General features: G+C 38.4%; 1 protein-coding gene across 1 annotated transcript; it reads right to left on the bottom strand.

Annotated features, from left to right (window-relative positions):
- Positions 1-231: 231 nt before the first annotated feature.
- EXOSC9 (exosome component 9) lies at positions 232-11,937 on the bottom strand. The gene is made up of 12 exons (XM_029235084.1): positions 11,784-11,937; positions 11,355-11,449; positions 10,516-10,635; positions 10,297-10,399; positions 9,231-9,368; positions 7,246-7,328; positions 5,871-6,003; positions 4,163-4,251; positions 3,417-3,563; positions 2,274-2,455; positions 590-668; positions 232-376 (listed from the first exon to the last, which is right to left on the bottom strand). The coding sequence occupies exons 1-12, from the start codon at positions 11,847-11,849 to the stop codon at positions 292-294; spliced, it is 1,320 nt and encodes a 439-aa protein (XP_029090917.1). The 5' UTR covers positions 11,850-11,937; the 3' UTR covers positions 232-291.
- Positions 11,938-21,436: the final 9,499 nt, after the last annotated feature.

The following is a 21,436-nucleotide window of genomic DNA, read 5'->3' as shown; positions in this document are numbered from 1 at the left end:
ACTGGGCCAACTGTCTGACTTGGGCATAATCTAAGAAGACTCTTTCAGGTCTTTGTACACACTATGAAAATGCTTTTCATTCATCGGCTTTTACTACACTTGACCTACCAAAGTGACAGTTATTTAAAACCTGTTTTAAAGAGTCCTCCAGACGTTTATTTTAAAGCATAATGTAAAAACTGTATAAAGAACTAGATTCTGTAATGGGTTTGTGAATAATACCCAAGGTTGTTAGCACTGAATAAATACCTTTTTAATAGTTATATACACAAATATACAACTATGTGAACTTTAATTAGCAGCTCTCTTCTTTTTTCTCTTTTTCACTGGCTTTTTACTTGGTGCTTTTACTTGTGTTGCACTGATGGTCTGTGTTCTGTGAACAAAGTAAATTAACAAGTTTTAACAGTATTAGTACTAGGAGTTTACTTTTGCCACCTATGACAGAAGAATACTGTAACCTTGAAAGGCACCCAAGCAGTTTTACAGACCTAATTCTATAAATCTCAGGTTGAAGAAACCCAGAGAGCAAGCTTCTAAAAAGTCTTGAGTATATGTATACATTTGAAATAAACCAGAAATTTGTTACCTTATTTTCTTCGGATTCTTATCTGGTTCTAAAATGATCATTTCTTCTTCTTCACTGTCTGAGAGCACTATAGGGGCATCTTTTAAGAAAATGTTAAGAAAGGAATATAAGTTTCAGATAGAGAGCCCAAGCAGCATTTTGGGTGGAGGCTTACAGATCTACTATTTGGTTCTTCCCTTCCCTGAGGTTATTCCTTGGAGCTCTGAAAAACCTTATGTGTGCTTCTTTAATAGAATTAAAATGAGGGGGATAATTCTACATACGTGTGTGTGTGTGTGTGTGTGTGTGTATATGTGTGTATATATACACACACACACACTATACACACACACATAGAGCATCTTATAGAACCAATTTGGAAACAAGTCAATATGCCAACTGAATTCCTTGTGCTACTCCTTGAATTTGTTAATTTTGAAGATCTAGATTTTAAATTTCTCCCTATTATAAACAACACTAAAAGGAAAAACACCTAGAAGCAGAATTCCTGGGTCAAAAGGCATATACCTTCCGAAAGACATTTTTGCCAGATCCCTCCAGAAATGTTTCAATTTACACTCCAAGAATAGTATATTAACCCATTTTCCTATACACCCTTGCCAATGTGTTTCTGGCCATTTGTATTTGGGAATGCAAATACAAATAGGAACAGAAACAAAAAATGGGCAAAAGAACAGAAACGTCTGTTTCTGTTCTTTTGTCCATTTTCCCCATGAAACGTACTACATTAATTCTTTATATTTAAATAGTTTTCAATTACTTTCTCCCTATTAGAAAAATTTCACAAATATATAAAGGCATATGGAGTTTAAAAAAAAAAGTTAACATCTATCAATAAATAGTCCCTGTGTTTAAGCAGCTTATGTTGGTGTAAATATATAGTAAATACATGGAACGAGGTCTGGAAGACTACTACTAAATAGAAGTAACCACTGGGGAAGCTGAATAAGGGTCCCAATTAATGGGGAATTTTTTTTTTTTTGCCTTACAAAAAACCCCAGCAGGTCCTCAGTAATATTTACAGGCAGTGATCTTCCTTGAAGGCAGGCAGGTATGTGCATTACACACCAAAACAGTATCACCTTCACTATTTTCTCAGCCAGATTTAATAGCTGCATCCTTTAGTTCTCCACCAACCTACTTCCTAGATCGCTCCTTGTTTATTAAAATTTAGAATTCTTCACACAAGCCACATTTCACTGCTCAGTAGCTACATGTGGCTAGTGGCTACTATGCTGGACAGTGTAGAGACTGAACATTTCTAACACTGCAGAAAGCTCTATGGATGGCACTACTCTAATATACGTTATGATACTGCCTTTTTATGTTTGAGTCTAGAAACTATACAAAGAAAAAATAGCACACAGGAATGAGATTTTAAGAAACTCATCCCCTTAAAACTGGCCCGGATAAGATACAAAAACAGAAAAAAAAAAACTTAAAAATAAAAAATGCCACTCCCTTCACATACCAAAGAATACCACTATTCCTCAAAGATAAGCATATTCTTGCAGTTAGCCTCAACAGTTTAGTTGAAATTTAAATTACAAAATATTTAGCCCCAACTGCTAATATAAAAATAAGATTCCTAAAATAGGGATATATATATGTGTGTGTGTGTATATATATATATATATATATATATATATATATATATTACATATAGCCATAAAGTATCACATACCTTGGCTTCCAATATTAGAGACTTCTCCCGTGTCCATTTTTATACTATCAAGAATAATAGCTTCATCACTGCCACCTTCATCTTCGTCTTCCTTCTCAGAGTCTTCAAGATCACCCCAGGAGTTTTCTATTCCCTCTCCAATTTGGGCGGTTCCAGGAGTCCACAGCACAGGTTTCGAAACACTTAGCAAGTTAAGAAAACTGAATAACAGAAATACTGCTATTTGATGCAGTGCTGAAAATGATTAGAATGAAAGTTTTCTTCCTTTAAGATTGATTGAAGTGTGCCTCAAATTATTAGGAAAAAATTTACTAATAGCTATACTATGGATGGCTGGACAGTGAAGAAGAAATAGTGTATAACTCAGGTTAAGATTTTATGGACACAATGGGTGAGAAATATCAAGAGACACACTTGCTCTGAACATTTTAGTTGCAGTAATAAATCTGATGAATGAATGAACTTCAAGGACAATGTGGGGACTTCCCTGGTGGCGCAGTGATTAAGAATCCGCCTGCCAATGCAGGGGGACATGGGTTTGAGCCCTGGTCCAGGAAGATCCCGCATGCTGCAGAGCAACTGAGCCCATGCGCCACGACTGCTGAGCCTGCGCTCTAGAGCCCGTGAGCCACAGTTACTGAAGCCCGAGCGCCTAGAGCCCGTGCTCCACATCAAGAGAAGCCACCGCAATGAGAAGCCCGAGCACCACAACAGAGTAGCCCCTGCTTGCCACAGCTAGAGAAAGCCCGCGTGCAGCAACGAAGACCCAATGCAGCCAAAAATAAATACATATGTAAATAAATTTATTAAAAAAAATAAGAACAATGTGTATAATGTATAGTGTCTGACCATGCCAGTGAGATTAGGGAACAATTTTCCAAAGGAAAATGAAATGCTGTAAATTGCTTCTTAAAATAAAAGAATTTTCTGGTTTTGGTAGGATAGCTGAAGAGAAGGTAGATGTTACACCATCAATTTAATATGACTCATCACTATCTTGTCTCATATCTTAAATGTTTTTTTCTAACAAAGTACAGTGTTTCAGAAAACAAATTTCCATATGCACATGCTTCACAGAGCCCTAATAATACCCAAAGTGTTATGAATCTTCTTGTTTTTACCAAAAACACCCAGGAAAGATACACTTCTGAAGGAGGTTCAGCTTCAGAGATGATTTCTTCTGCTTTCTCCTCTACATCGGAGGTATCAATAGGGGCCTTTTCCATTCTAAATGCTGTGATCCTTTGATTTGCTATAGATTCTGCAAAGCCAAACTTTCCACCTTCTTTCCTGTGTGGGTTTTTTTGGGGAGTTGGGAGGGAAGGGGGAATGAGAGATGGGAGAGAAGACAGGAAGGGAAAAAAAAGTTAACTATTTTATCCTTTTGATACATGAGAAATATTGGATGAGAAACTATTTGACTAACTTAACCCCACCAATTTATTATGCCTATCAAGTGAGATAATAAAAAGTTACTATAATTAACCATTTATTAAACCATGTGTCAAGCATGTGTTATGTACTTAAAGCAGAAGACACTGAAGTGCTGAGATATAGCTGTTGCTTAATGTCACACAGTAAGAAGAGATGGGAATCAACCCCAGTTTGTATTCTTTCTGTTAACATGAGCTACTGGATTCTTTTTTTCCTAAGAAAATGTTAACATTTTAAATGAAAAATATTGTGTGGCTTTTTAATACAGATTATGTGTAAACTGGAATACAATAAATAGTTCAATCAACTTTCAAAAAACATTTAGTATATTCAACTGAGATGAATAGATAAGGAAAGACTGAGTGTAAAAACTGTAGAGTTATGCTTGTGCGAGAAAAATCCTCAACAGAAAAATCTATAACAGGACCATTCAGTTCTAAAAAAATCAAACTTACCTAACTTTCTGGTCGTTCGCCAAAGCTTTCTGTATTAGCTCTGTAATTTCTGCTACCTTCACACCAGCTATTTTACTACATCTCAAAACCTATTTATAAAAGTGAACTCTGTTATTTAAGGACAACAAATCAAGTAGCTTTCTCTAACAAAACTAAAAACATGAGATTAGTTTTTCTACCTTTGCAATTTAAGCCTTTAAAATATGAAAATAATACAGTGTAAACACAAATTAAGGCAAGATGTGAGAGCTATTTTTATTTATTTTTATTTATTTATTTTTATTTATTTTTTTTGCAGTACGCGGGCCTCTCACTGTTGTGGCCTCTCCCGTTGCGGAGCACAGGCTCCGGACGCGCAGGCTCAGCGGCCATGGCTCACGGGCCCAGCCGCTCTGCAGCATGTGGGATTTTCCCGGACCGGGGCACGAACCCGTGTCCCCTGCATCGGCAGGCGGACTCTCAACCACTGTGCCACCAGGGAAGACCGTGAGAGCTATTTTTAAATGTTAAAGGAACTGACCCAAAAACTCTTCTATGACAATGTAGAAGATACCACTCAAGAGGCCACAGATACACTAACTTCCTTTCTGTGAGTGATCCATAGCTCTGTTCAAGACAGGGCTGCACAGTGTCCCCCAGAAAGCTTTTATAAAGTGAAGATTCCCAGGCCTCAGGGACCTAATGAATCAGAATCACTGGAAATAGGGATCTGGCAGAGGTCATGATGCTGGTAATAATGACAATGATGATAACAGAAACTAACATTTACTGCACACTTAATTTATGCTATACAGTACAATATATCCATATCTATCCCTATATTCTCCTAACAGAAGGTGTTGACATTAAGATTATTTACTATTCTACAGATAGAGATTGAAGCACAAAAATATGAAGCCATCTGCCAAAGGTCAGTTAGTGTAAGGAAGAGCTGGAATTCCAATTAAGTAGTCTTTGTGCTCCTAACGAGCTGCACTATGTGCGACATGGCAATCTATTCTCTAAAAGTCCCCATGTGAATCTTATATGTAGCTGGATTTGAGAACTTCTGCTCACTGTACCCAAATTCCAAAAGAAAAACTATCTTTTTACATAATTTCTACTTTCTGACACTTTAAAGAAAAATAGGGATATAGGGACTTCCTTGGTGGCACAGTGGTTAAGAATCCGCCTGCCAGTGCAGGGGACACAGGTTGGATCCCAGTTCCAGGGAGATCCCACATAACGCGGAGCAATTGAGCCCATGCGCCACAACTACTGAGCCTGCGCTCTAGAGCCCATGTGCCACAACTACTGAAGCCCGCGCACCTAGAGCCTGTGCTCCGCAGCAAGAGAAGCCACCGCAACGAAGAGCAGCCCCCACTCACTGCTACTAGAGAAAAGCCCACTCGCAGCAATGAAGACCCAACACGGGGAAGGGGAAGGGGAAGGAAGGGGAAAGGATATAAATCTCTTTCCTCACTGAAAGGAATAGAGTATTCCTCTATCTAGAGGTGTAGACTCTGGAGGGCCATCCATGGGAGAAGCAAGGGAGGAAGGAGGGTACCTTGTAGCCACAAGTCAACAGACAATACTGAAACCAGATTCTAACAGATCCGAGAATCAATCATTGAAAATATCTGTTGGATTTTAGTTTAAAAACAAGAAAAAGCTTCTAAAAAGAAGAGACCTATTTTTAATGGAACATTAATCAAATCAAAGCACTGACTTGATCTTTCAGCAGCATTATCCCACCACTGGATTGGATGGTGCAAATCTCTCGATGCTTATTCATGGCAATCACCAGCAAGCCATCCATTACACGTTCCTCTCGTTCATTGGGATCCACCAATAAATATGTTCTGAAATGAATGTTAAATGGACATGAACAAATCTGATGCTGAGTGCTTGTCAATTTTAAGCTAATGGATATTTTTAAAAATAGTATTATAGTAAGGTCAACACAGTGTAGGTCTGAGCCTATGAATCTGAGTCACTTTAATCTGAAAAGAGACAACAGAATTATTATAATGTTAATTTGGTTAATTTTAAAGTTTCCCTAATATCCTGTACTTTGAAATTCTTCCAAGTTCTGCTTGAAATTCTTCCAGGTTATGCCAATGGCTCATTACAAAAAAATACTGCCTATTTCCACACTGTCCAATGTTAGCCTCTAATCACATGTGGTTACTGAGCCCTTGAAATGTGGCTAGTCCAAACTAAGATGTACTATTAGTATAAAATACTGGATTTCAAAGACTTAGTAGAAATAAAAGAATGCAAAATATCTCAGGAATAATTTTTAAGATATTGATTATATATTAAAATATTTTAGATATATCAAGTAAAATAAAATATCAAAATTAATTTTACCTGTTTCTTTTTACCCTCTTAATGTGGCTACTAAAAGTACATATATGGCTCATGTCATAATTCTACAGGACAGTGCTGGTCTATTTCCCTCTAATAAAATTCTATACTACAGTGACTGAAAGATCAAAGCTTTTCTCTAGTTCTTAGTCGTAAAATTGCTAAAATATTTATACCTCTCTTTGTTTCTAAAGAGATTTAAGGCTCAAGCTTTCATTTAAAGGCACCTTACATGGACCTAAGATTCCAGGCTTTCTGTTGTAGGAGGAATTAGCAGTGAGTTGTGAAGAAACTGCTGGAGAGCTGAAGGAAAACAAGATTTTTTTTCTCATTTGTGAACCATTCCGCCTTGTAACCTGCTCCTATCCTACAACTATTCCATATAATATGCTCCTCAAATATATTCCAAAGTCCTCTTCCATTAATCCACAGTCATTCTCAGCCTACTTTCCAAAATTAGAGCCTAACATCTGTACACCTCTAGGAAAGATACACTACCATGCTGTGGTAAACTCATAAACGTGTAAGTATGCCATGAAAAGAAAAACGTGAAGTCTCTTCATTAAAGGAGAATTTGTCACTTCTACTGAGAAAGCTCTTAGTTCTGAGCATTTTTCAAGTAATGCTCTTAAGAAAGAAATAAAAGAGCTATAAGGCGCTCTAATACTAAAAAAGGGGTTTGTTCATTTGCGTACGGATTTATAATTTCAGACCATGACAAGGATGAGACTTACCCTTGCTGGAAGAAGGCAAAACTGACACAAATGGGCATGTGGTGGATACTCAATGGTACAGGATCACGTTCTTCAAGTGTATACTGTTTGAAAATAAAAGTTTCAATAATTACAGTCACTAACTTATAAACATACAAAAAATCATCTTGTACATCAGATATTAAAATAAAAACTGAAATCCCTTTAATCTTCAGTGAGTACCTAAATAACTTCTTTTGCAACTACCTGTTTGACTTTGCCATTCATCTTCCTTAAAACTTTATGTATTTGTCAAAAAGCTTTATTGAGGTATAATTTACATAACATAAAGTTCACTAACTGTTAGTAAATAATTCACTTTTTAGTAAATATACAGTGAAGTAACTATCACCACAATTCAGTTTTTAAAACATTCTCATTGGGCTTCCCTGGTGGCGCAGTGGTTGAGAGTCCGCCTGCCGATGCAGGGGACACGGGTTCGTGTCCCGGTCCGGGAAGATCCCACATGCCGCGGAGCGGCTGGGCCCGTGAGCCATGGCCGCTGAGCCTGCGCGTCCGGAGCCTGTGCTCCGCAACGGAAGAGGCCACAACAGTGAGAGGCCCGCGTACCGCAAAAAAACAAAACAAAACAATTCTCATTACTCCCCCAAATTCCCTTAAGCGTGTTTGCAGTTGATTATCACTCCCACTCCCAGCCCAAAGCAACCACTGATCTATCAATACTTTATCTCTATAAATCTGCCTTTTTTGGACATTCCATGTAAGTGGAATCAAACAATTTTCAGTCTTTTGCCTCTGCCTCCTTTCAACTCAGCATGTTTCATCCACCTTGAAGTATACATCACACTGGTAGTTTGGTCCTTTTTACTGCTGAATAGTATTCCACTGTGTGGATACACCACACTTTGTTTTTCCATTTAAATGTTCATCATCACTAGTTGATGAACATTTGGCTAATTTTCAGTTTTTGGCTGTAATGAATAATGCTGCTATGAACATTCTTTCACATGAAAGTCTTTGAGTGAATGTATACTTTCATTCTCCTTGAGTACATTCTTAGATATAGAATTGTTAGGCTGTATAAGTTTACACTTAACTTTTTAAGAAACTGCCAAACTCTTCCGACATGGCTGTAACACTTTATCACCAGCAATATCTCTACAGTATTTTTAAATCAATGTCTTTTTTGTCTACTCATCACTCTATATTTTCTTTTTTACTTCCATATACCACCTCCCCTCTCTAAAGCAACATGTCTCTATTGTTAATAAAACTTTGTCTACACCTCTAAGTCTTTCAAGAGTCTGCTCCAGTCTAATTCCTAAAAACAGCATCACGAATGACATCTTAGAGAATTTGGGCATCTGATGTTTCCTTTTATAACTTCAGGAATCAAATTATCACAACAGTGCACTTTCATTATTCTAGCATGTAATTTATATAAATTGAAATTGACATACTCCGCACAAAAGAAAGGACAATGTAAATAGTATAGGTCCATAGTTTTCAAAATGTGGTCCTTATACCAGCACTATCATATCACCTGGGAACTCTGTCAGAAGTACAAACTCATACAACCTATCCCCATTCTACTCTGAGGATGGAGACTAGCAAGATGTTTTAACAGTCTTTCCAGGTGTTTCTGATGGGTTTTTGCCACACAGTGAGAACAAGCATCTCACTGTGAAAATACTGAGAATTATGATTTTTCACACATGCCCCCTAAGCATAAACCAACCACTTTATCTAATGCTCAATCCAAAGAAGTCATCTATTTCTATTCTAAAAAAAACAGGACAGGGTATGCATTCACTGACAAAACTTTAATACAGGAGATTTAAGAGATTTCAAAGGTAACTATGACCATATTTTTTGCCTTGTGAACAAATTTTACAACATACTTAATGGCCATTTACAACAAGACTTCATTAGAAACAAGCTGTCTGCACAGCAAGGATATTCATTCATTCATAAGAAGGAGCCTGGCTCACATCATGGAAGCTTACCAGTGTTACTTCATCTCCTTGGACAGAGACATCAGGCCTTCGGAAGTGACATAAGGCTACAATTGCAGCAATGCTGGCAGCATCAATAATGTTTCCATCATGATTTAACAAATGTAGGTCCACGCGTATTTGCCAAACCTGAATGTGAATTCAAAACAAAAATAAATCCTAAATAGTCACAACCAGAGGTTATTTATAAGGAAAGGTAACACTGTGTGCAAAATTTTCTTTTGCTGTTAAAACATGCAGTTACTCCTTCTATTGTATCAATAAAAATACATTTAGAAAAATGTCAAGCCAGGCCAACACCTGAAATACCAATAGCTTACCTTTCTATGAGTCATTTGACAACAGTAAAATATATACTGTAAATAAACAGAACCACACTACATTTAGTACTAAGATTCCCCTAACTCCAAGCCTAATGATATTTTTATTGTGTCTCCTAACTTAAAAACCTCAAACTCTTAGGTTTTACTTGACAATATTTATGATAACCTTACAAGTAATGCAAATAGTATTATATTCAAGTATAGAATGTAGAAAGGCCAAGTGACTTCTTTGGAGTCAAAAAGATAGTTAAAATACCCTAACCAAGAATAAAGTTCTAATATCATCAAATAGCACAATCAATATATTGAGAGTAATATTTCCAATGTCGGACTACCAATGACTCACTATGCAGCCCTGTGTAAGTCAATAAACCTATCCAAATGAAGGATTCAATCAGTTCTTTACCTCTTCATCCATAAAAAAGGAAAACATTACCTGCTTCTATCAACTCACTTAAATAACATAAGAAAATAAATGAAAATATGTGAAAAACCACAAGTTCTTTGAATAAGAAATTTGTATACAAATCCAAGTTGCTATTTTCACCAATTTTTTTGTCCCTCCAAAGAGAGATGACACAAAGTTCTATGGGTAGCACTCAGGAATATGTGAAGTGAAGTGAACTAGAGTAAAACTGAATTAACTGAAGCTCTGAGAATGAAAGTATAGATACAGGGATCCATGAATCAACAATACTCATCCCAAGATTAAGAATTTTGGGCATATTCCCCACCTTTTCACCAGCAACAACACAGAGAGATTCAGTGTCTATACACTTCGAATTTCTTAGACATCTTTCCAAGAGGCGATTCAACTTCACCAAGAGATCTGACTGCCTATGAAAACAGGAATGGGCTAATGTCATGAGATATAACACCAGGCAGTAAAACAATAGCTCACCCCTGTTAGGCTCTCCTCTGGCTAAAGCAGCTTAAGAAAAAGATTTAAATACCTGCCAGGTTCAAAAGCTGGGGCAGCCATCTGAGAGAGCTCAAGGTTAAAAAAAAGAATACCTTCTGTTGCCCTATTGAGTTTTGGAGAAACAAGTTCACAGGAAACCTGTCCAAGAACTCTGCAAAGATAAAGTACAAATCTGTTAATTAAATGTATTTCCTTTCCAATTAAAAAAAAAGGAAATCTAAAAATTAAGTTTCAGTCTTACACTACGTTGAGTAATAACATGTTCAGTATGATATATCATTAAAGGTTGAAGTTACCTACAAAGTATAGTAGTAGAATACATACAGAAATAAAACACATATTGGCATAACCAAAGAGATGACAGGGAAAAAAAATCTCATTACAATATTTACTATTCCACAGATTTTTAAGAGTCAATGACCATTTCTTCTCTTTTCTAAAACAAATATTTAGTGATACAAGATGGCATGCAAACTTGAGACGTCCTAAGAATTTTCTTATGGCATGGTTCACCAACATTATCTGACCAGTATCCTCACAACTTCCAAATGAATATTAAAAATCTAATTCTCATGTCACTCAGGAAAAGGAGGAAAGTAGGCCCTACTTAATGACAACAAATGCAAGGAACAAATTCAGTGCAATCAGTGCTGGCTGTATATATGATTCACAGAGATCAGAAAGAACTATGTGATACTTATGTGACAGAAAATATATTCATGATTAAAAATGTAAAGCGTGACTATAAAACCAAAGTCTGGGCAGCTAAACAAAGTACTGTCCAGACTTAACTGCTTTGTAAACTGGGTCAATCAAGTTCTTTTAAATTTCTCCCTATTGAGCTTATACCTAATTTGAATACTTTGTTACCTTGTTTTTCCAAGTTCCACAGTGCAGCACCCATAATCTGTTCCAAATGAGATCTTGATATTCCTATAATCATAGGTTTGTCTGCCATCCAGCCGCTGTAAGCACAACATTCCTTTATTCCTAATACAAATATTTATTACTCTGTGCTAGGCAGTCCTTGGGCTAAGCACTTGGAGGTAAGTGTGATCCTACCCACTCCACGTAGGAGAGTGGAAACTAGGTGCCCGAGCACTGACAGTCGCTGGGGTGACCTGAGCCTTGAAAAGACCCCACCGGAGCCAAATAAATATTGAGGCCTTGGGGGAACCCACCGGCCGCTCCCCTAGGGCCTCCCGGGGCCTGCGAGAGCTAGGTCTGTGCGCCTAGGCCGGAAGGTTGCGGGCCGCCGCGCTACCCGAGCGCTCACGCAGTGCCAAATTCCCGGTTTACCTTTTTCTCTTCGATGGCGCGGAGTAGAAAACGGCGCTCGCAGTTTGAGAGTGGCGTCTCCTTCATACTGTCAGGTCAGGGAACGCACAGGTACTGGAACGCGTCGGGAGAAGACACCCTGCACCTCCTCACCCGCGCCCTGCTCGTACCTCGGCGCAGGAGATTAACGTCATCAAAGCTCGTCAGCGGAAGCTGGGAAAGCAAAGGCTGAGAGACCGCCGCTAGTGCGCAGGCTCAAAGCAAAGTTGGACCAGCCGGAACTGGCTGGAGAAGCAAAAGGAGTCGAAATAATGAACGGAAAGATGTTTCTTTTATTATAAAGTGTAGCGGAGAAAGGGACCCCGAAATAACCACCAGTGATAGAAATTAATATCAGTTGAGCCCTCTTACACTTCACCCTAGCCTCAGTTCTAGCGGAGTAGGCTAAACAGGTATTATTGCTATTTTACAGATGAGGAAGTTGAGATTTGGCCACTAAAAAGCTGTAGAGGCAGAGTTTCAGCAGATTCATTGGAGAAACACTGGAATGAGCCGGCGTTAGTGGAGCGGAGGGGAGAGAAGAAAGTTGAGATGGTGAGCTGGGGTATTTTTATGGGCTGACGGTGAAACCTCGGAGGACCTGAAAAATTGACAAGAATTGATAGTATTAGCAATTTGTAATGGCGTTATACCTACCGCTGGCTGAAACAAAATTTGTTGTTTATTTCTTACAGTCTCTCCAGTTATTTTAAGGCGATAAGCTTATTTTTTATAGGCGTAGAGGAACTTTAGTGTGTTCGTGCTGCCAGTCACTCGGCTCTTTGGGAGAGGCAGAGTCAAGTAGTACAGTTCTTCCTCCACTTACCGTAGGGTTATGTCCAGATAAAGCCATGTAAGTGGAAAATACATTACTACACCTAACCTGGGAACATCATGGCTTAGCCCAACCTACCTTAAACTTGCTCAGAACACTTACATTAGCCAACAATTGGGCAAAGTCATCTAGTTGGGCAAAGTCATCTAACACAAAGCCTATTTTTATTATAAAGTGTTGACCATCTTGTGTAATTTACTGACTATTGTACTGAAAGTGAAGAGCAGAATAGTTGTATGGGTACAGAATGGTTGTAAGTGTACCGGTTGTTCACCAGGTGGCTAACTGGGAGCTGTGGTTGCTACCACTGTACAGCATGAAGAGAGAGTATCGTACTGCATATCCATAGCCCCGGGAAAAGATCAAAATTCAGAATTCGAAGTACGTTTTCTACTGAATGCATATCGCTTTCAAGCCGTTGAAAAGTTGAAAGGGGAACCGTTATACGTGCAGGACCCTCTGTAGTTAAAAGCAGGAACTAACTTCAAACTACCCAGGCTCAAATTCTGACTCTGCCCTTTACTTGTTCTGTGACCTTGGCCAATGTAGCCTATATGCTTCACTTTACTCATCTGCAAAATAGCAATGATAAATCTATTATGAGAGATAAAAATGAGTTAGTACATGTAGAATGCTTAGAACAATGCCTGGTTTGGAGTCAGGCACTAGCTCAGTGTTCACATATTATTTTGTTTCATTTGCTTCAGAGTGATAGGCAATGTAACTCCCATGCAGGCCGCATCTCGCTTCAATTTCACATGCTAAATACTATCAATATTTGAGAATGTGGAGACTATTTTAATTGGGCTAGTTGCAGGAAAAGGTCACTTTGTAGAGGTGCCATTTGAGTTAAGTAAATCCTTCATGATGAGAAGGATCAGCCAGAATATCATCTGCAGGAGAGGAAAAGTCTTTCATGCAGAAGGAGCCACGTGAGCCAAGACTGAGGTTGGATGAGCCTGACATGGTCCGGAGACAGGAATCGTGAAGAAGGAGGGAAGGGGACAGACCCTATATCCACATGCTCAAGACAGCCGATTGATTTTCAAAAGGACAAGGGGATTACAAGGTAGAGGCTGTTTAAGTTCTTAACACAATTCATGTTTATAGTATAGTTTCGCAACAGGACTCCTGGCTGTTAATTTCATCATTTAAATCTTTGGGTTATTTTAGTGGGCTTTTGATAATTTCTCTTTCCCGTGAGAAAGGAAACAGGACTTTGTTGAAATAGTCTGTGCTTTCCTGAGAGACAGCTTGGTGGTGGAAAAAAAAATGGACTTTTGCTTCAGATAAACTTCAGATCAAATGGACTGTAGGTGAATTAAATAATCCTGAGCTTCAGCTTCTGTGTATTTAGGTTGGAAATAATTACTTTGTGCTCAACGGTCTGAAGGAAAGCATCCAACACCATGTTTTGGACACAATAGCTATTCAAATTGTTAGTTTCCTTCTGCTTTTGATTTGGCAAGGCTTCCCATGAAACTGTCCAAATATGCCGTGTCTGATTGCTGTTCTGAGATTGCTGCTTGATTACCTTGTCCCGCTCACCTTCCACTTTTATACAATTTCCACCATTCCTTCCTACTTTTACTATTATTGTAATTTTAGTACTACAGCATTTACCTTTTATTGGAGTTAATCCAAAGGTGTATAACCCATTTCCACTCACATCTACATACCATCATAAAATATACTTACTTCATAGCCTTGTTTTTAGTAAGAAACTTTTGAAACTTGGGTGCAAGGGACATTTGTTTCATGCTTACAGGGGATTTTTTTTTTTTGAAATTTGAGAAGAGGTTCAGATAATGTGCATTCTGCTCTTTAAAAAGAATAAGTTTGAGTAGTATATTGACCTAGATGATCTGTCTAAATATAACCTGGTTTTCAACAAGATATTTGAGTATAGATCTTCTCTTCTCTTTATTGGACATCTGTTGCTTTGTCTGACCAGCACCCTTCTATTTCTTGGAGACATGCCCTTTCCTGACCCTATGTGATTCTGTTGTTAATGTTAATAGCAGGCATGGCTGTGATCAGGCCCTGCTAATTGTGGAACCCCATCCCTGTCTTCTCATTGACTGTTGACCCAGGTAGGACCAAAAAAGTTCCTCCATCAGAAACTTTTGACATGTGAACTCTGAGAGAGAGTAGGTCTTTCCTTCTCTAGGATTATAAACATTAAGGACCATTAAAGTCTAGAACTATGTGGGACCATCTTGCCACCACATGGAGAGAACCTGTTTGAAGATGAAGTCAGACAGAACTGAGAAATAAGAGAGAGAGAAGTAGATCCTTTACATAGAAACAGCTTGCACCAAATTCTTGGATTTCCCAGTTGATGAGCCAATACATTTGAGTTGGTCTTTTGGTAAGTGTGTCCAAAAGAATACTGACTAAATACACTTCTATTAGAAGTGTATGAAGAGGGACTTCCCTGGCGGTCCAGTGGTCAAGACTCCACGCTTCTACTACAGGGGACATGGGTTTGATCCCTGGTCAGGGAACTAAGATCCCACATTCCTTGCGGTACAGCCAAAAAAAAAAGTCTATGAAGAGCCATGTTGTGGAGTACCCTGTGAATAAGTGGATGAATGACCTATTTCACAGCACATTTGTTGAAAGAAATTAATGGGCAGATCACTAAATAAACAAATGGAAGCTTACATTTTATTTACTATATAATATGTCTGCCATGCAATTTGTTTATATAGAAATTGGTTTTCCAGAAATTGTCCTGGAAAGAAATAATGCAAAATGTTAAGATGATTATTTCTGGGTAGTGGGATTCTGGGAAAATTTTTTTCTTTTTGAAGTTTTTTTCTTTATAAATTTCCCAAATCTTCTGTAAGGCATATGAATAGCTTTTATGATCAGAAAGAGTTAAGAAAAAAAAAAACTTACGTTTTCCTTTTCATGTTCTGACACATTTAACTATTTATTTAGAGGAATTTTGGCATTCAAACATTTTATCAGAGACATTTGTTGTTGTTTTTCAAGACTCAATCTGGAAACCACATAGTCAATATCTGAAAAGATTTTATGCATTGACAAATGCTGTGGTCTGAATGTTTGTGTCTCCCCAAATTCATATGTTGAAATCTTAACCCCCAAAGTTGATGGTGGTTGATGGTTGGAGCCTTTGGGAGGTGAGGGTGGAGCCCTCCTGAATGGGATTAGTGCCCCTGTAAAAGAGATCCCACAGAGCTCCCTGGCCCCTTCCACCACATGAGGATACTAAAAGAAGTCTGTGACTTGAAGGAGAGCCATCACCCAACCACGCTGGCACCCTGATCTCAGGCTTCCAGCCTTCAGAACTCTGAAAAATAAATTTCTATTGTTTATGAGCCACCCAGTCTGCAGTATTTGGATTATAGCAGCCTGAATGGACTAAGACAACAACAACTGAACACTAATAAGTCAGATGCAGTGTATATTTTGCTTCCATATTTTTTCATTCATATAATAAATAAAAACCCTTAGCTTATCAAGTTCGGCTCTAGTTTCCACTGAATAGTTGAAAGAGCTTCCCCTTTCATTCTTATCAGTCACTATGCTCAGGAATCTATATATAATCTCTCCTATTATTATTAAGCTTTTCTATATGTTGAGAGGAATAAAAAATTATCAGTCTTCAACTTATCATAAATACAACAAAATAAGGGGGAAGGAAGCAGGGGACATGTTGATTTCTGCTGCATACTGATTGTCGTAGTATGTGGGTAATCCTGGACACAAAGAAAATTATGCATATGGCTCTGTCTCAGGCACGTGACTGAATTCCTTTGATCTATTTTCGTCTACAAAAAGAAGACTCATACTCATTGATAAGAATCTGTAGGAAATTATGTGGTTTGGTGTCTAAACAATAAATACAAACCAGAAGTTCTGTGCCAATTAGGTTTCTACAAACAAAATCATATCTGAAATAGAATTAGAAATAATAAAATAAAATAATAAAAGTAGAATATATTATTGTGGGCTAAACTCGTAAGTCAAATAACTATTATGGGAATAGTCCCCCCACTACACCCCTGCCCCAAAGAAGCCCTTGTCCTAATTCCAGGAACCTGTAAATATGTTACCTTGTAAGGCAAAAGTTATTTTGCAGTTGTGATAAATTGGGTGTTTCAAGATGAGGAGATTATCTAGGTGGGCCCAATGTAATCACAAGGGTGCTTATAAGAGGAATGTGGGCAAGGGAGAGACAACAGAAGCAGGTGTCAGTGAGGAGAGAAGTTGCTATACTTCTGGCTTTGAGGATTGAGGAGGGCCTGCAAACCAAGGAACATGGGCAGCCACTAGAAGCTGGAAGATGCAAGAAAATGGATTCTCCCCTAGAGCCTCCAAAATGAGCGTAGCCTTAGGGACACATTTTAGACTTCTGACCTCTAGAACTGTAAGATAAGTAAGATAATAAATTTATGTTGCTTTGAGCCACTAGGTTTGTAATAATTTGTTACAGCAGCAATGGGAAACTAATACAGATTGCCAGATAAAATACAGAATGCTAGGTTACAATTGAATTTCAGATAAACAATAAATAGCTTTTTTTTTTTAGTATAAGCATGTCCAATTCATCCCCAATATTGCATAGGACATACTTATACTAAAAAATTTGTTTGTTTATCTGAAATTCAAATGTAACTGGACATCCTATATTTTTAAACTAAATCTGGCATCCCTAAATTATTATAATTTGCCTTATTTATTCATGTATGTATTAATTTCTATCTCTAGTTTTATATACCAAGTTTTCTTTTAAAGGAAGATGCTTGTGTTCATCACAAACTATATTGTTGTGGGGAGTTACGGTATTATGAAGCTATTTTTACCTGAAAATTTCTCATTGCAGTGTGAAGATATGTAGTTGAAAATATTGGGTGGCAAAGCTCTTTTTTGTATGTTAGAAGGAACTTCCTCTCTGGCACAATAGGAAAGTCTATAGATAACATCTCATAATTTTAAAGCTATAAGGGTCCTGAAAGGTCAGGGCTAGTACAGGGCTTGCAGGTGAAACGACTTCAGGGTCCAGGTAGATATAGATGAGTGAAGCTGATTAGTTTAGGACTATAGGAAGTGATGGGGACTGTGGTGACCTACACAGCACATGCCCTGTTTAAAGGGATCGAAATATTGTTAAAACTCTCTGTGAGCAAAACAAAACGTGGACTGCTAGTTTGCTTAGGCCCTGTCTCATAGTCTCCATCACCCCAACCCATCCAAATAAGCTCTTATCCTAAGTAAACACAGCGTGCTTGCCAAGCAGATGCAGCCTTCTGAGAAGTTCCTTAGTCCCTTTCAGCCACATCGCTGGTCCCAAGCTCCTCCTTTATAAGTTCCAGAATGTCTACTGAGAAGATTTCATCTTTAAAAACCATCAAAATTCTTGCAACTTTTAAATGTGATCCTCTGACCAGTAGCATCAGCATCACCAGGGTGCCACTTGAAAATCCAAATTCTCAGGTCTCATTCGCGACTTACTGAATCAGAAACTTTGCAGAAGAGGCCCTGCAGTCTGTTTTAAAAACCTCTCCAGGTGATTCCTATATGCACTAACGTTAGCGAAGCCCTGATTTAATTTCTTGGAGAAAGAGATAAACCTGGTCTTGTGCATAGCCCTGGGATTCCCAGTCTGTTTTGTGCAAAATACACCTGCAGGTGTCATCCACTCCCCTTTCCCCAGAGGATGCTGCTAACTGAGGGCTTACAGATTTCAGGAGTGAGGTAGAGGCAGAAAAGTAATTATGGACCTCCTACTATGTGCTAGGCAGTGTGATTGGTGCCAGCAAAGTTGTGCCTTCCACACCGTGATTTCCAACTTGCTCTTTACTCATTTTGCAGAAGGAGAACTTTCAGTTACAATCTAAACCTGAGCTATAATTTAACAGCATGGATTTTAAAACCTTAATAGACATTTTTCAGAGCACAGCAAAATTGAGTGGAAAATACAGAGTTCCTAAATACCTCTCCCCCCACCCCCAAAATACATACACCTTCCCCCACCATCAACATCCCCGCATCAGTGTGCTATATTTGTTACAACTGACGAATCTACACTGACACATGATTATTACCCAAAGCCCATAGTTTACATTATGGTTCACTCTTTGTTGTACATTTTGTGGGTTTTGAAGAATGTATAATGACATATATCCACTATTACTGTATCATACAAAATAGTTTCACTGTCCTAAAAATTACCTGTGCTCCACTTAGCCATCCCTCCCTCTCCCCTAACCCCTGGCAACAACTGATCTTTTTACTGATTCTTTTTTGCCTTTTCCAGAATGTCATATGATTGGAATCATACAGTATTTAGCCTTTTCAAGTTGGCTTCTTTCACTTAGCAATATGCTTTTAAGGTTCTTCCATGTCTTTTTGTGTCTTGATAGCTCATTTCTTTTTGTTGCTGAATAATCCATTGTAAGGATGTACCACAATTTGTCTATTCATTCACTTATTGAAGGGCATCTTGATTGCTTCCAAGTTTTGGCAATTACAGATAAAGCTGCTGTAAACATTCATATGCAGGTTTTTGTGTGGACATAAGTTTTCAATCATTTGGGTAAATACCAAGGAGCACAACTGCTACATCATATGGTAAGGGTGTGTTTGGCTTTGTAAGAAACCTGCCAAACTATCTTCCCAAGTGGCTGTACCATTTTGCATTCCCACCAACAGTGAGAGTTCTTGTTGCTCCATACTGGAACCACCACTTGGCATCAGTGTTTTGGATTTTGACCATTGTAAAATGTGTGTAGTGGTATCTCATTTTTATTTTAATTTGTAAGTCCTTAATGACATATGTTGAACGTATGAGCAAAGATAGGCTTATTTGCCATCTATAAACCTTTGATGAGGGGTCTATTTGGATCTTTTATCCATTTTTATAGTTGAGTTTTACACTTTCTTATTGTTGAGTTTTAAGGGTTCTTTGCATATTTTGGATAATAGCACTTTATCTGATATGTCCTTTGCAGTTTTTTCTCCAAATCTGTGGCTTGCCTTCTCATTCTATTGACAGTGTCTTTCAAAGAACAGAAGTTTTTAATTCTAATGAGGTTCAACTTATCAAAATTTCATTCGTGGGTTGTGTCTGTGGTGTTGTATCTAAAAAGTCACCTCCAGGGGCTTCCCTGGTGACACAGTGGTTGAGAGTCCACCTGGTTCGTGTCCCGATCCAGGAGGATCCCACATGCCGCAGAGCAGCTGGGCCCGTGAGGCATGGCCGTTGAGCCTGCATGTCCGGAGCCTCCTGTCCCAAGATCCTCTTGACTGTCTCCGATGTTCTTGTGTGTTGTCTACTTTTTCTGCTCGAGCCCTAGCATATTTATTATAGTTCTTTTAAATTCCTGGTTTGATCATTCCAATATCCTTGCCATAACTGAGACTGGTTCTAATGTTTGCTCTGTCTCTTCAAACTGTACTTTTTATCTTACAGTATGCCTTGTAATTTTTTGTTGAAAACCAGACATCATGTACAGGATAAAAGGAACTGAGGTATCTAGGTGCTTTGTGATGTGTTGGTAAGGTGTGGGGGAGGGGAACATTCTACAGTCCTGTGATTTGGTCTCAGATTTTTAGTGAGCCAGGGCCTCTGGGCTGTGACCTTTACAATGGTCCTTAGGTGAGACCATAAGGCTAGGGGTGCATAGAGTTCAGTCTTTCTCTTTTCCTAGGTTAGTGAGGCTCTGGTAATATCCCAGTCTATTGGGCTCTGCTGAAATAGTTTCTGCTGGGGGCAGGTCTTGTTAAGAAGAACAGGGTGTTCTGGTCCTGTATCATAATGGCTCCTTCCCTTGCCAGAATAATGAGGAGATGTTTCCCCCCGAATCTTCACTGTGAGAGCCAGGTATGGCTTCTGGAGGTAAACTCACAAAAGCATTGGAGCCACCCTGTGAGTGCCTCCCTGCTGGAGTTTTATTTATTAGCTTATTATTATTATTTTTAATATATATTTTTTTAATTTAATTTTATTCATTTTTTAATACAGCAGGTTCTCATTAGTTATCCATTTTATACATATTTGTGTATGTACGTCAATCCCAATCTCCCAATTCATCACACCACCACCACCCCCTGCCACGTTACCCGCCTTGGTGTCCATATGTTTGTTCTCTACATCTGTGTCCCAATTTCTGCCCTGTAAACCAGTTCATCTGTACCATTTTTCTAGGTTCCACATATATGCGTTAATATACGATATTTGTTTTTCTTTTTCTGACTTACTTCACTCTGTATGACAGTCTCTAGGTCCATCCATGTCTCTACAAATGACCCAATTTCATTCCTTTTTCATGGCTGAGTAATATTCCATTGTATACATGTACCACATCTTCTTTATCCATTCGTCTGTCGATGGGCATTTAGGTTGCTTCCATGTCCTGGCTATTGTAAATAATGCTGTAATGAACATTGGGGTGCATGTGTCTTTTTGAATTATGGTTTTCTCTGGGTATATGCCCAGTAGTGGGATTGCTGGGTCATATGGTAGTTTTTTTTGTAGTTTTTTAAGGAACCTCCATACTGTTCTCCATAGTGGCTGTACCAATTTACATTTCCACCAACAGTGCAAGAGAGTGCCCTTTTCTCCACATCCTCTCCAGCATTTGTTGTTTGTAGATTTTCTGATGATGCCCATTCTAACTAGTGTGAGGTGATACCTCATTGTAGTTTTGATTTGCATTTCTCTAATAATTAGTGATGTTGAGCATAATTTCATGTGCTTCTTGGCCATCTGTATATCTTCTTTGGAGAAATGTCTATTTAGGTCTTCTGCCCATTTTTGATTGGGTTT

Source organism: Monodon monoceros, unplaced genomic scaffold (assembly GCF_005190385.1).
Source record: "Monodon monoceros isolate NGI ecotype Baffin Bay Population unplaced genomic scaffold, NGI_Narwhal_1 Super_Scaffold_20, whole genome shotgun sequence".
Classification (NCBI taxonomy): domain Eukaryota; kingdom Metazoa; phylum Chordata; class Mammalia; order Artiodactyla; family Monodontidae; genus Monodon; species Monodon monoceros.
The sequence above is the reverse complement of the archived record's forward strand: the minus strand, read 5'-3'. Positions and strand labels throughout refer to the sequence as shown.

Coding starts and splice junctions, on each gene's coding strand:
- EXOSC9 (XM_029235084.1), bottom strand. CDS start 11,849: ATGAAGGAGACGCCACTCTCAAACTGCGAGCGCCGTTTTCTACTCCGC. Junction 11,450..11,783: donor GCGCCATCGAAGAGAAAAAG/GTAAACCGGGAA, acceptor TTGTGCTTACAG/CGGCTGGATGGCAGACAAAC. Junction 7,329..9,230: donor AAGGAGATGAAGTAACACTG/GTAAGCTTCCAT, acceptor ATTTTCAAACAG/TATACACTTGAAGAACGTGA.